Raw genomic sequence first — 15,107 nt, 5'->3', positions numbered from 1 at the left:
CTAGCCATCATTTTCCAATATCATAAACACATTTCACATGAAGACACAATTCACAAAACACAATCCTCCGTTCACATAAATCTTAACACATTTTTCCTTGCTAAAACACAAGTTGCAAAAGAACTCTGCTCATATTCTCAAATGAAAGCTCATGTGATGCAAAATGCTTGCCACAGTCAGCAATATTTGAACAAAATGAACACACCTGGCGTCATTCATTACACACAATGATTCAAAATTGAAAACACCTGTTGCTAATGCTGTGACCACATGTATAAAAGCAAGTTCAGAGTGCACAGTTTGCTGAAGATTTCAAACAAACACAATGGATGAAGGCAGAGTCAGGGGAAGAGGTAATTGAGTCAGAGGAGGGAAAAGAGCAGGCCAGGGAGGAAGAGGAGCAGGCCAGGGAGGAAGAGGAGCAGGCCAGGGAAGAAGAGGAGGAGGCCAAGGAAGAAGAGGAGGAGGCCAACAAGGGAGAGGAGAAGGTCCAGGAGGGAGAGCAAGACAACCTCGCACCATCATTACGGACGAGATGCGAGCAACAGTCATTGACCATGTCATTGTCCATGGCATGACAATGGCTGAAGCAGGACTAAGAGTCCGTCCAAACCTGAGTAGGTTCACCGTGGCCACCATTATCAGGGCATTCACACAACACAACAGGTATTGTACTCTATTGCTTTCTTTGTCACAATACAATTTTACAAGCCTGTGAAAGTAGTCTATTAGTTTCAAATCAGTTGTTACTGTATTGTAAAACATGTCAATTGACAACACGTTTCTTTCTTTAGAGTTGAAAGAATGCCACATAGAGGTGGGAGGGTTGCCATATTTACAGCGGCACAAGAAACCCTCATTGTGGATATGGTTCGTGAGAACAACCTCATCAGACTCCGGGAGATGAGAGACAAAGTCATTGCCGATAATGTGAACTGATGCAGCTCAGCGACATGATGCCGCACAGTGATTGTGGTGTAAATAAAATAAATTAAAAAAACTTCACACCCTGATCATGTTTTCAAGAGTACTGTTGTGTGCAATAGATTCTGTTTTTGCATTGAGTTGTTACAGTAGTGTACAGAATTTACTATAGATTTATACTCTTCATATGAAACTCACAAATCTAAATGCCCAATCCTCTGCAGAGATCTAAGAAGATCCATTATTGTAAAGTTTCTAAAAATATGCATTGGCAGTTATGAAACAAAGAACCTTCTCACAAATTGAGCATTGTGTTTTCAATTGTTTTGCTGTAGTGTGTAATGATGTGTATAGTGTTTACATTTTTGAAAGCTTCGAGCTGCTCTTTTGGTGTGAAAGTTCGAGTTTTGAAGGGAGAAGGTGTGGTTGTGTTTATGTAGCTTTAGAAAAGGGTGTTGTGTTTAGACATTGGAGAACATGGACAAAACGTTTTGTGAAATGTGTTTTAGCATTTGAGGAAAAACTATAAAATGAAAATACATGTAGAGGGAGTAGAGTAGCCTACATTAGTAGATGTACATGATTGGATGGAGGGTGTTGTTTATTGACTGTAAAGGCAAATTTAGGATTTGTACTGTTAATTAGCCATACATATAAAACATTTAAGGATGATGAAGGTGGTCTAGCAATACATTGGCCTCTAATTTATAATTCTATCACGTTTAAAATGCTAAACCATAGGCCTTTTCTTCAAAGTGAGGGGTATTCTGCTCTTATAGTCAGGGTGCGAACTATGGGGGGAGCCAGGGGGAGCTTAAGCTGCCCTTAATAAGACATCAGCTCCCCTAAAAGCATGATTTGTGATATTTTGGGTGGTCTCTAAAACACTGACAGCATCCTTTATTGAGATTAATCTCTATAATGCTCTATAATCATGGATCATGACGAGAATCGGACTTCACCCCCCGCACACTGTTTATAGTAAATATAAATATAGAGTAAATATTGTTTATCCCTTAACTCCTAAACACACCTCACAGTGTATTTGCATATTTAATAATAAAACTGTGCATTTCGTTTCAATGTTTCTGATAAAATTAGGGACATTGTGTATTATGTATGCTACTACAGTAACGTTATATCTGCTGTTGTTTTGTTTCTGCTCAAAGATGCTAGTTTGTGGCTCCCTAAAGTTGAAAACTAACCTTTCCTGCCATCCCCCACAAACAGTTAAGCTGGGAAAGGAAACAGGAAGATTCACACATGGAAGTCCTAGCATAAACTCTCAGTTGTGTACTTTAATGTTTTGTCCATACAGTGTTTTCTGCCACGCAGGCACACTGGAGTCAACCAACCAGCAGTTGATGGGTGGGATCAGCCCGAACAGTCTGGTAGCCACGTAGCTAGCTAACAACGTTAGCTGTGTAGGTAAGTGCTGTTATGCGCCTTATTTACTTCATAACCATAACATTATCAGTTAGACAAGTTGTGTGGACATTTGAGCTGCTACTGTTGAATATATGTGTATCACCTGTGCAGTTTTACCGAGTATTAGTTGAAAATATGATGTTATCAACGTAAGTTAGCTCGCCGGGGCTAGGTAGCTGGCTATAACATTAACAGTGGTTACCGTTAAATAAGTTTATACGTGTAGTGGGTTAGCTGGGTAGCTAGCATGTAATAGCACAAAGGTGCAAGCTGACCTCTTACCGATATCATCATTTAATGCTACCACTGTCATCTGTGGCATGACATCACAGTGCTTTATTAGCGTTGCTGACCGAAATGAAATGATAAATAAGCTGAAATGTAGCTAACGTGTCATTGTTTTTATTTTAAGCGAACATCACAATGGACTTGCCACATCATGGGTACCGAGCAAGTAAGTTAACGTTAACTGGAAACATGAATCACCGTGTTACCATCAGTTTGTAATATATATCCACCCAGATTGTAACGTTACTTCCTATTTTCTTACTTAAGCAAGACGCACAGAACTCAGCTGGTGCTGTCACATGACTGCTGCTATAACGTTACGATAAAAGATCCCAAATTGTTAGGTACACCTATATGAACTAATGCAGTCTAATATATCAGCACTTGAATTAATCTTATCTGCATGAGTTTTATAATGTCTACCCTAATTGATATACATGGGGTGGACAAAATATTCGAAACACCTGTCACTAAAGCCTTCATAATCTCCAAAATATTTTGAACTGAAAATTGGATTCTTTATGAAGGTATGAGTTGTTGCATTACTTTTTATAACAGTGATTAAGTTTTATTTAAGGGCATCTAATAAACTGGCAACTGAGTGTAAACCTTGGAGGACTGGCACTCATACATTGACTTTAATAGTGGACATAGGCACATTTTTGGTGAAATTAGCAAAACCTACAAAAGTTCAGCAAAAAAGGATTAACATATTAACCAATTAGGGGGGAGATCAGTGTATGATTCTATTTGATATTGTGGATAATACTGTAGGAAATCCATGAAATATTATCCAAGTCCATTTTTTTAAATATAAAATAAAATGTCCTCCATTTTCTCCGTTGTGTCCATCCTTTCCACAGGTAAACCGAGAGCTCGTGCAGCTCCCCCAACAGCAGCGTCTGTCTTGTTTGAAGACACCAGCTCTGCAGCACCGGCAATGAACAGTCAAGGATTCTACACTCCTGGGTACAATATAGGAGGTCCCTCAAATGACCTGCAAGGAGGGGCTGGGGTAGACAACCTGTTTACTGATCCAATGGCCAACGTTGCAGTAATGTACGGCTCCTCATTAGCCAACCAAGGAAAGGATATGGTAAACAAAGAGGTGAGGAAAAGCAGTATATTCAAATGGTTCCTCCCGTCCTCTGTTTTCCATTGCAAAAAAATCCAAGAAGGCGAACAGAGTCGAAGCTGGTATACTCCGTGGAAAAGGGTGCTTTTGTTGGACTTTGGGGATATTATCTACATGCATGGTTCAGATACCACATTAAAACCACTGGATGCTATTTACCATAGTGCACTCAGGCCTATGACTGGTGATAGTTATAGAACACATTACTATATTTTATATCAACTGTGTAATTGACCTCTCTCTGAGGTGTGAGCAACAAGCTCTTTTATTTATTTATAAAGCACTTCTTTTAAAATTACCATTCCACATATCACCCCTAATTTCCTCTAGAGTAATAAATATAAACACAAGATCACAGACGTGGATTTCTTTACGCACTCCACAGAGTTGAGTAGGACTGCTTTCAGCTTTTGCTCCATATTTATGGAAGAAACTGAAGACCAAACTCAAGTTAAACACCCTGGTGTCACTGATCTAATTTAGCAATGTTATGGAACATCATTATAATAGTATGCAATTATTTCCCTTAAATTGTACATCTTGGATTTATATGTTTTAATTATATCTCCACTTGTTTGTATGTCTAATGTACATGTTAACAGAGCACAACCTAAAAAGCGACTTAGCGACTTCTACTGTACATGAGATATATATATATATATATATATATATATACAAATTATTAACTTTGGCAGACTATTACTTCTCATCTGTTAAGTCAATATTTGTACTTCCTTTGTCTTTCAGATAAGCAGATTCATGTCTGTGAACAAGCTGAAATACTTCTTTGCTGTCGATACCAGATATGTATTGAAGAAACTTATGATCCTCATGTTCCCTTATACACATCAGGTAATCAGAGCCATTCATCTCATCAGACTTTGTCCTACATCAATGTACTGGACAACAGAAAACATTTAATAGTTAAAGACTGCATGATAATTTTCTCTGGTATCATATGTTCAACCACTTATCACATTGAAACTATGCAAATAAGATAATCAGCCACTTAATCACTACTCCAGCTTTATTTATGAACATAATAATGCTGTGATTGCCAGTGTGGATATAAAAACACACTGAGCTCAGTTAACTTTAACTTATTCAGATTGTAAATTAAGTCACCACTCCAAACATTCTGTGCCCTGATAATGTGTGAACTTCACAGACTGCACAGACCGCAAAACTTCCTTACAAGAGCAGAGTCACAGTGATAAAACCTATTTCTTTTTAACATACATCTCCTCTGCTCTCATAAACTATTAAAAACACATTGAGGAGCCACACCATGTTCCTTCATTACCACGAACATGGGCACTGTAGTTTATTTTGTCAACATACACTGTCCTGCTACTCCCACAGCTGATAGTAGTTGCCAACAAACTACTTACTCCTGTTTAAGTAATGTTTGCTGAAAACTACAGCTGCTCTTCCTTTTTGGAAATTAATTTTAATAATTGAAACTATACTGTGACCCATTTTAAAGATTTGCGTCTTCATGTGGAACAAATGTGCTTCTGGGTACCACAGAGAGGGTGCAGAAGTCTAAAGGTATTGAGAGATGATGGTTTGGGTTGCGTATCGTTTCAATTTAATCGATTCCAATTCTGATTCTACTTATCAAATGTGGTTCTTATCAAATCATAGTTCCGATTCCAACATCTTCACCACAAATCTTGTCACCGCTCTGTGACATTCATCTACTTTCTCCTTGCTCATCTTCCTCTTCATGGCTAAAGTGCAAGGAGAAATATGCAAAAAGCTAGGAACTGATAAGCTGAATCAAAATGCACGTTAACAAATCCACGGTTCTTGGAAATATGGTAACCTTTCAAACTTGGAACCGGTTCTCGATACCCAATCCAAGAGATGTACTAACGCATGGTTGGTTTTGATCTTTTCTTGGAATTCTTTGAGAATCACAAAAATATAGAATATTGCTAGTATCATCCTTTAATGAGGGCAGCAAGCTGTCAAAGAAACAAAAGCCATACTAAAGAAGACACTTGTCTTGTTGGCCCGTAACATGTTCTTTTACTTTCAAGTGTAATATTTTAAATATTTTGCTCCATTTTTACTCATAATGAATCCTATACCACTGCTGTTTACTCTGATTTATCGCTGATCTTTAATATTCACTGTTTAGTTTAAATTAACTTCATATAGGGAAAAAACATTTTATTGTTAATGTAATCTCAGTTGTTCCATCTAGTAGACCCTAAAAAAGAGTACCAAGCATATTTGCATATAACACTGTTTGACTCATGATTGATGATTTATACTGTACTCGTCTGTTTTTGGTAGGATTGGGAAGTCCGTTACCATCGGGACACTCCACTGACTCCAAGACAGGATGTGAATGCACCTGATCTTTACATACCAAGTAATTTTTCTATAAATACAAAATCCATAGCAGAGCATTTTGGGATGTTTATATGATGTATAAAAATTTACTTTTTGTCTCTTAAGCAATGGCTTTCATTACCTACATTTTACTTGCTGGAATGGCCCTCGGCATTCAAAAAAGGTGAGTAATCCTTCCTCATCCAATTTATTTTATGACTCACTGTATCAAATAAGCAAAATAAGGAGTATGTGTTGTCTTTGTGTGAAGGTTTAGTCCAGAGGTTCTTGGACTGTGTGCCAGCACCGCCCTCGTGTGGGTCATCATTGAGGTCTTGGTGATGTTGTTGAGTTTGTACCTGCTGACAGTACACAGCGACCTCTCGACCTTTGATCTAATTGCCTACAGTGGATACAAATATGTTGGGTAAATGTAACATTATAGTAAAGATGCATATGATTGTATTTTACAGACAAAGCAAATCAGTGTGATGGTTAGTTTTTGAGCAAAGCTCCAACTTTTTGTTTATTATATCTAAACTGATTAACTGCTAAATCAAAGACGTAGATACATTGATCGTGATTTAGCTTTGCAGTTAAAAGGTACCTTTGTAAATAAGAATTTTTAATGTAACTTTGTCTGTGTTAACTGCATTAAAAAATTGTTGAATGTTGAGGTACTTTGAAACGTTATAAATAATCATTTATGCCTCTCCTCTAGGATGATCTTCACAGTGCTGTGTGGCTTGCTGTTTGGCAGTGATGGTTATTTTGTGGCTCTTGCCTGGTCCTCCTGTGCCCTTATGTTCTTCATTGTAAGTATTTTGAGTCCTTATTGATATCATCCACTATATTTATAAATCTTAAGCATTTGAAAACAGAAAACTGAACTTTGATAAATTTCTGCATCAAAATATTAAGTATACCAGCTGAAAACTGTACTTATCTATTATTTAATACAACACAAGCATAATTCTAAGGTCATGAATGAGCTTATGGATTTATACCCATCCACAGCAGTAGTGTGTTTCCGTAGTGTGGCATATATTTAGTTCAGAAAAGGTGCTGATTGCCTATGTTATTATAATTAATAACATTTCATAAGCGGGTCAGATATTTACATATTTAGATGCTGTTTTTTCCATTTCAGTTGTTCTTTCCCAGAGTGTTTAAAAAGAATAATGAGCAAACAAACATAGAATACTTTTTCATAATGAGGTGTATAAACCCTCATGTTTAGGCTTTACAGTGCCAAGTGTGATAAATACCCTGTGACTGTTACATTATTATGGTATATTAAATTTAGTTACTAAAATACTCTGACAATAACAATTTATGTATGCTACAATATTTTGCTGAAAAACTATATTTCTACTGAAAATGTATAATATAGATTTTTAAAGGAATAGTTTGGGGGGAAAGAGTTAAATGCGTAGATTAATATCACTGGAATTGGGGATAAGCTAACCAGCTTCTGGCAGTAGCTTCATATTTAGCGCAAAGATACAAGAGTCATGTCAATTGGGCGGCAGTAGCTCAGTTCGTAAGGACTTGGCTGGAAACCGAAGGGTTCGAGTCCTGTATGGACCAGAGATACGGAATGTGGCCTGGTTGCTGGAGAGGTGCATCACCACATGGGCACTGCCGACGGTGGGCTTGAGCAAGCCCCTGAACTCCCAACCGCCTCACTCTGACATCTCTCCATGTGTTGTTGCTATTGGTCCGTTTTTTCAGACCTGTGCGTGTATAATATTAACAATAACAGAGTGAAAAAACATTGAATTTCCCCTTGCAGGATTAATAAAATATGTTGTCTTCTTCTTCAATATTCTCATCTAATTCTTGGTGGGAAAGTGAAAAAGCGCATTTCCCAAAATCTTGATCAAGTGAGCTTTGTAACTTCCACTTATGTTATCACTTATCTTAGCCTGAATTGCAGGTTTAAAGATCTTGCTATCTTTGCAGGTTCGATCACTGAAAATGAAGATCCTTCCCTCTCTCTCCTCGGACTCCATGGGAACTGGATCAAGTGCCAAACCTCAACTCCGCCTTTACATCACTGTGGCTACGGCGGTCTTTCAGCCAATCATTATATATTGGTTAACCTCTCACTTGGTCAGGTGACCGTGAGGCATTTAATAACCAGAAGTCCAAGTGTATTGGACCCAACAATAATGTGGTTGTTGAGTGTTTGTACAATCGCCTTTATATGCTCTTTTGTCAGTAAACTCAAACCATGTGTAGACGGTGTTGAATTGCAGCGTGTTGAGCTTGTCAGGTGGACATGTTCATAATGCAGTAGTTTTACTGATTTAACTACAAAGTGTGACGCAGAAAATGTCTCACTGGAAGACTGTTGTTTTCCACCATGAGTGTATAGTAACACGGACAAATGGTTATTTTTGGCCACCTAACTTTGAAAACAAGGGCTTACATTGTGACATTTGTTTAATTATATCTCAGAAAAAGTTTCCTTTTTATATAATGTCCCTGGACGTGCTTTCCAGTATTTACACAAACACAGTACACACTGCACCGACATAAACACATTACATCATTCGAGTGCCACTTTTTTGGTATAGCAATGTTGCTGCATTTTCTTCCTTTCTCTGATAAATCCTGAATTTTATTTATCTACATTTGACAAAGCATGATGATGTTTGGATTTTTTTGTAGAAAAAAAATAAATATATTTAGCTTTGTGCATTCCAACCTAATAGTTTGAGATTTTTTGTTCCATGCAAAGTTCTGTAGGGAACATATGTCTACATTTGTATCTGATTTATTTCCTTCTGAAAAATACTGATTTATGTCAGTTAATAAAGTTTAATTTCTAAAGATGATGCCAGAGCTCAATATTTGCCTTACAGTCTATGACAGATATGTGTTTTAAAGTTATACAGTTGTTCTCAAAGGTGGAAAGTAACAGTTTTGAGGTACTGGCATGTTACTTGAGAATTGCTATTTTAAAAGAATTTAGGTTTACTCCATAGTGTCAATTTGACTCTACTATCCAATAAGTGTCATTTGTGGTTATATGTAATTACAATGTCATAGCATACCAGCAGTAAACATGCAGGTCTAGACCTGCTCTACATGAGAAGCGCAATAAGATGACTGTTGTGAATTGGCGCTGAATTTAATTAAATTGAATGCAGTCATTGTAGGCTCATAAATGACTAGAGCAAAAATCAGCCCTCAGTAGGCTATTTGTGGTTGTGGAATTTTAGTTAGGGCTACATGCACTTAAGGATTGCTTTATACTTGAACTTCACTAGATCTCACAGAAAAATGTACTAATTCACTGCTGCTACATTTGGTTGAAATGTATAGTCATAAGTCACTTTGCAGATTCAGATTTTACACACAAATTACAAGCTTGTAAAATATGCATTTGTATTGATTAAACCACCTAACTGTATAAAAAAGTTAGAATTGGTCCAGCCTTGACCAACTACAACATTAAAAGGCTGCTTAGACATTGATGGATCAGTAGTTTAATACATAACAGTGTCACAAGTCATGATGGCAAACGTTTACTAATGACAAGCATTTACTTACTAGTATACTAGTATAAATGTAGGACTTTATCTTTGAAACAGTATTTTTAAACTGCTTTTACTTCAGTAAAACAATGTGAATACTTCTCTCACCACTGAAAAGTTGGTACATATCATTTTACTACTGTTTCTACTTGTTTTCTTAATACTTAAAGAGGTATTTCACATTGGAGTATTGCATTTATTATTATACTATCCCGTTGTGAGCTTGTATCGATGCGGGAGCGCGCCTGTCCTGTTGTGAGTCGGTGCGCCTGTGAACGCGCCTGAGAGCGCGCTGACTGCAAAGCGTCTTTTTCGTTTCCATGGAAACCTCGCAGGGCAACACAACACGGAGAGGTGTCCGACTCCGGTTCTGGTTTTGAACACCAGAATTTCACCTTTAACTTATGAACGACGTGGTTTAGAGACATTTTAGGAGCTCTGCATTCTGCCAGAATTATCGTTTTGGTAATTTGGTGAGTAACTAGTTAATATGCATTTGAAGCACTAGCTAATGTCAGCGAGTGGGTTACCTGTGAAAGGAAAAGGCGGCTATCTTGACTAAATGAAACTTTATATTGTTCCGCCATTTGCCCACTGAACTGCGTTGTACAGCCATGTGGCTTCACATACAAACTCTCAGTGTTATAAATGTGATTTTACATTATTAGCCTGGACTACTTATTTACTAGTTAGTTAGTTTAGATTGTTTAATCGATGCCAGCGCACCTTCAGTATGTATAGTTACGAGCAATAATGACTTTCTAAGAGACCTCCACCTGTCCACTGGCCACGTTTTGCGTTTTTTAAAACGGGAGATGTCACCCGATCTAAGTGGACTTTGAACATTGCTGGTGGATGCTCAGCTAACATTTAACTGAATCAAGCTGTTGAGTACCTATTTTTATTTTCTCCATCATTTTCCATCAGCAATTTTAGCCTGAAAATTTGGAGTTAAAACGAACCTGGAGTAGTTACCCTGCATGTGTCTGTTTTGAAAGGAAGTACGGTTTACTTTTCATTAGTATTTCTGTCCACTCTGTACAAACGACATACTGCATTTCTGTCTGCTCTGGCAGAGTTTTGGGGAGTTTTTCCTTAAAGTTGCTGTACAGTAGTGTAAGTTTGTAATTTGGGGTAAATAAGATAAAACTGACTTGATTTCAGTTCTGTGCAAAATTGCTCACTTTTAATCCAGATTACATTCATCATTCATATAAAAGTAACTTCATTACCTTGATTGATTCCTGTGATCTCTCTCAGTAGTATAGCTGAATGACCTGGAAGTTTCCTTCTGGGAGAGAGATGGAGAATAGCTCTCACACACTGCCACCATGTCCTACCACTTTTGGAGGGTCCTTGCCTTTTTCTTCCTCGCTGCAGGAGACCTGCTCAAATGGCTGTCTTTCACTCCCACTTTCGCCTATTTCATTCCCCTCGTCCCCTACCTCACTTTCTCCAGCAACAGCAGAGTCTACGCACTCTTCCTCCGCCCTTTCACACTGCACTGAGTCTCAGTGCCTAGAAGAAGAAAACATACAATGCCTCAGCCCCGCAAACATATCTGACCAAGATGACCTAACCTGCCTCAGCTGGCTGCATCAGAGGGGCAACCTACTCCCACTGCAGCCCCTTCATAAAATGACACCACTGCCCCAGCTAGAGTCCTCCGCACCTGCACGACCTCCTCCTCCTTCCTCGTCCAAGCCGCCGTACTCCTTCAGTAGTCTGATTTTCATGGCATTAGAAGACTCACCTGAGAAGAGGCTTCCAGTGAAGGACATCTACGAATGGATTGTGAAAAATTTCCCATACTACAGGACAGCATCTGGAGGATGGAGGAATTCCGTCAGACACAACCTGTCCCTGAGCAAGAGTTTCCGTCGCATTCAGAGGGACAAGAGCCAGGTTAGACTCATGTTTACCACATTGAGAGTCCTTTGTTGAGGGTCATGTAGCAAGTAAAGTTACTGTGCTTAAATTATAGGAAAGCATCCACATCTGAAAGCATCCATCCCACTGAAATGTCCTTTAGCAACACACTGAATACAGATGTGCTGCTCTGTAGTCAAGGTAGCATTAAACTGCCTTACAGGGAAAATATTATAATTATTTCAGTTTTGCTTAAGATTAAGATATTTGCATTTGCCGTGGCAGTTTGAATGTTACGGTAGGTTTTGTATATTTGTTTCAGTCAGTGGGGAAAGGATCGCTGTGGTGTGTGTGTCCAGAGTATCGGTCGGTGCTCCTCGAGGTGCTAAAGAAGACCCACAGTTATCACAGCACCAACAGCAATTTGTTAAACAAGCCTGCACTGTGAGTATAATCACACCTTACGTCTGCAACTAACAACAGTTTTCATTAACTAATCTTTAACTCTGTAAATTAAAAGTTACAGACAGCTTATTTAGTCTGAGCAGCTGTCAGAAATTCGAAATTGTTCAAATGATCCAGATACAGTATAAAATCAAAGCTCCTTACATTTGTGAAGCTGGAAGTTGGAACAAGCGATTGTTTGGTTTACTATATTTACTTTATGATTAAAACAATTGATTACCAAAAGTGGAGCAGTTAAATTTTATGTTCACTAACTCTTAGATAATAGACAAAAAGCCAATACTAAGTATTAGTGGTGATGTGATTACTCGATTAATCAATTAGTTGACTTTGATAATCGTTTACGTAACTTATCTGAGGGAGGAAAATGCCAAATATTTACTTGCATATTTACTCCACCCTATATTTATGTCGCTGTCTAACTATCTTGCCGTGTTGTGTGCAGGTTGGAAGGAGCTGAATTTGGGGTGCCTGCAGTGTGCGACTCTTTGGAAATCTCAGGTCAGTGATGATGAGGCGTCTCACAGCAGGCGCATGTCACTTAATTAGCACAAGAACTTACATATTTGACCCTTTATGAATTTCTTTCAGTTTACAATGTTTTATCAATGGTGTAACAGCTCTCTGTGACACTTTTATTACCTGTAGCTTTTTGCCCTCCATGCAGCTTTTCTCACCATGCAGCATTGTTCCTGTGTTTGTGTTGTGTTGTCACAGCAACAACCTTCCATTAAATGGCAAACCAGCAGAAGCCTAGCGTAGTCCCCTTTATGTCCCCTCGTTTTATATCCGAGCATATGCGCTATTTGGTCACATGCTCACTGAAGAATCTGACAAGTGCATGTGCCTGTATGAAAACAAGTTATTAATATTAACGTCTTATTTTCTGCTTATAATAATTACTCATTTAGCTGACACTTTTTATCCAGAGTGACTTACAATTGCTATACATGTCAGAGGTCCCTCGCCCCTGGAGCAACTAAGGGTTAAGTGTCTTGCTTAGGGACACATTGGTGGATGTGTCACAGTGGGAATCGAACCGGGGCTCTTATAAGAAAGGCATGTGTCTTATCCACTCCACCATTGCAACCCCAACAAATGAACACTGTGATGTAATTTCCTACTTTTATGTTTTTTTCCCCCACACAGATCCTCTTTCTCACAACCTCCTCCTCTCCACGCCCTCACCTCAAACCTTCACCAATGATAACCCAAGTTTCTCTGACAACCCACCATGCCCTTTGACCCCAGATCACGAGGAGCTTGTCACCATGGAGTCGGTTGAATACCAGCAGGACGAGGTCAGCGGGGAGATGGAGAAGGACCCACTGTCAGACAGTGGGTACATCGAGTTACACTATTACCAGTCTCAACAGTACCAGTATCTGGTGCTGCCAGGTGACACAGAATTGGACCTGGAGACTGTGGAGATCCTTCAGCTCGATGCCGAGGCCCAGGAGGCTGCTGGGTCACTGCTGGACTTAGCAGGTGGCGGATATTAATGTTATTTAGCCATTTAACAATCACAACTGATGCAAGGTTTCAATCTATTGTAAACAAATACTCCAACGAACCAACATAAATGGGGATTTATGTTTTGAAGTCTTAAGTGATAATGGATGGAGTGATGATGTTTAGAGATTCGGCTACTTCTTCCTGAAACGATGACACTGCCCCTAAGGCTTACATATTGTTTTGTAGTTGTAGGTGAAAATATACAGTAGATCAACTTTTTGATGGACTAACAAAACTATGGATCACATTACTTCCCATGTATTCAGGCACTTTCAATGCAGAAGTTGAATTTACCACCAGACCACACCATACAACCACAACCTGGACACAGACTTGAGAGTGTAATGTTACACTGAACAAAACTGACAGGATTATTCTCTGAGATTTTTAAACCGAGGAAAAAGTATTAATAGAGTATGGTCTTCAGTACAATACGGACAGACTTTTTTGACACATTAAGTTCATTCTCAGGGGTGAAAGGAGTACTTCCAACTCTAGTTAAAGTATTGTTTCTTGATGTTTCCCAAGTTAAAGTAAAATTTAAATAGCGTTGAAATCTAAAGTACAAAAATAGCTCTTTTGAGGACTACACTAAGCAGTGCACTCTATTACTATTTAATATGAATATGTCTTTTCTTTATAAGAAGATTTTCATGAGTAAAAAACTTTTCAAAACAAACAAACTTATGTCGAATATCCTGCCCACTTAACACTGTTACTGTAGTTTTTTCTGAAAACGCTGTCTTTCTAAAAGTAGTTGAGTATAATACTTCATTAAACTATATTTAATTTATAATGTAGTTATAATTGTAGATTGCACTCAAAAAGTAGGAAAGCTCTACTTAATTACAATAATATAAGTACTTCCAATTTTATTTCTAGTTAATTTCTTTACACCCATCGTCATTCTTCAGATCATGTTTGCTGGAGTTGATTTTATGTACATGATATGTTACTGAATGGCTTTTAGTTTTCTGTGAATTTAAACAGCTAGAAATGAGCTTCTACGCTAAGTTAAGTTGCCTTCTATCAGGAATGAATAATAAAATTTAAGATGAACTCACTGCCATTTGAACCACTTTACATTTCTGGACACACTGAATATCTGTTTGTAAATTGTATGTATTGTTATGTATTTTCAAAAGCTTTAGATTTTGTAATCTAACAAATAAATCATGCTGTTCTTGTGAATTAAAACAGCCCGTTTTTATGTTAAGACAACATAGAAGCTTTGGTTGCATTACAGTTTGTTACCGTATAAATTGTTATAGGATACGTTTGGCTATATTCACCATCTATGGATGTTGTAAATTAAACCAGTAGGGGGCGTAACGACCGCATCTCACTGGACTACACTCTGTTAGATAGATACACGGTTTGTCCTCAATCAAAAACCTGTTCTTAAGCCACAGTGTATTTTTCAAAAGCATAACTCTTTCGGAAAAATATTTGTGTATACGCAAAGCAACCTTATCTGTTTTACATTAATTATCTGATACTTCCGTATTCGATATGTTTACGTTATAAACTACATTTCCCGTAGCAATGAGGCAGATTTGGCACCTCGGGTAACGTAGTTCATTGACAGACTGAAG

General features: G+C 38.1%; 2 protein-coding genes and 1 long non-coding RNA gene across 4 annotated transcripts; all 3 read left to right on the top strand.

The window, feature by feature from the left end:
* The first annotated feature begins 432 nt into the window (after positions 1-432).
* Positions 433-1,013, top strand: LOC119888857. The gene is made up of 2 exons (XR_005441961.1): positions 433-666; positions 795-1,013. It is a non-coding gene; the product is annotated as an uncharacterized LOC119888857 (long non-coding RNA).
* Positions 1,014-2,226: 1,213 nt separating this feature from the next.
* yif1a (Yip1 interacting factor homolog A (S. cerevisiae)) lies at positions 2,227-8,953 on the top strand. Its single transcript, XM_038699637.1, has 9 exons — positions 2,227-2,352; positions 2,765-2,806; positions 3,504-3,748; positions 4,523-4,627; positions 6,080-6,158; positions 6,245-6,302; positions 6,390-6,545; positions 6,840-6,933; positions 8,084-8,953. Exons 2-9 carry the CDS (start codon positions 2,776-2,778, stop codon positions 8,240-8,242), a joined length of 927 nt encoding a protein of 308 aa, XP_038555565.1. The 5' UTR covers positions 2,227-2,352; positions 2,765-2,775; the 3' UTR covers positions 8,243-8,953.
* Positions 8,954-10,001: 1,048 nt separating this feature from the next.
* On the top strand, positions 10,002-14,714 carry si:ch211-145o7.3 (forkhead box protein N2). 2 transcript variants are annotated; one of them, XM_038698549.1, is made up of 5 exons: positions 10,002-10,136; positions 10,927-11,568; positions 11,855-11,976; positions 12,443-12,498; positions 13,147-14,714. In XM_038698549.1, exons 2-5 carry the CDS (start codon positions 10,936-10,938, stop codon positions 13,497-13,499), a joined length of 1,164 nt encoding a protein of 387 aa, XP_038554477.1. In that variant the 5' UTR covers positions 10,002-10,136; positions 10,927-10,935; the 3' UTR covers positions 13,500-14,714. The 2 variants fall into 2 exon arrangements, with proteins under 2 accessions (XP_038554477.1, XP_038554476.1); XM_038698548.1 differs by having other exon boundaries at positions 10,924-11,568.
* The last annotated feature ends 393 nt before the right edge of the window (positions 14,715-15,107 follow it).

This window comes from Micropterus salmoides, unplaced genomic scaffold (assembly GCF_014851395.1).
Source record: "Micropterus salmoides isolate LMB-PRFRI ecotype aquatic unplaced genomic scaffold, ASM1485139v1 Ms_hic_scaffold_5, whole genome shotgun sequence".
Taxonomy (NCBI): Eukaryota; Metazoa; Chordata; class Actinopteri; order Centrarchiformes; family Centrarchidae; genus Micropterus; species Micropterus salmoides.
Note: the sequence above shows the minus strand (reverse complement) of the source record. Positions and strands in the feature narration are given on the sequence as shown.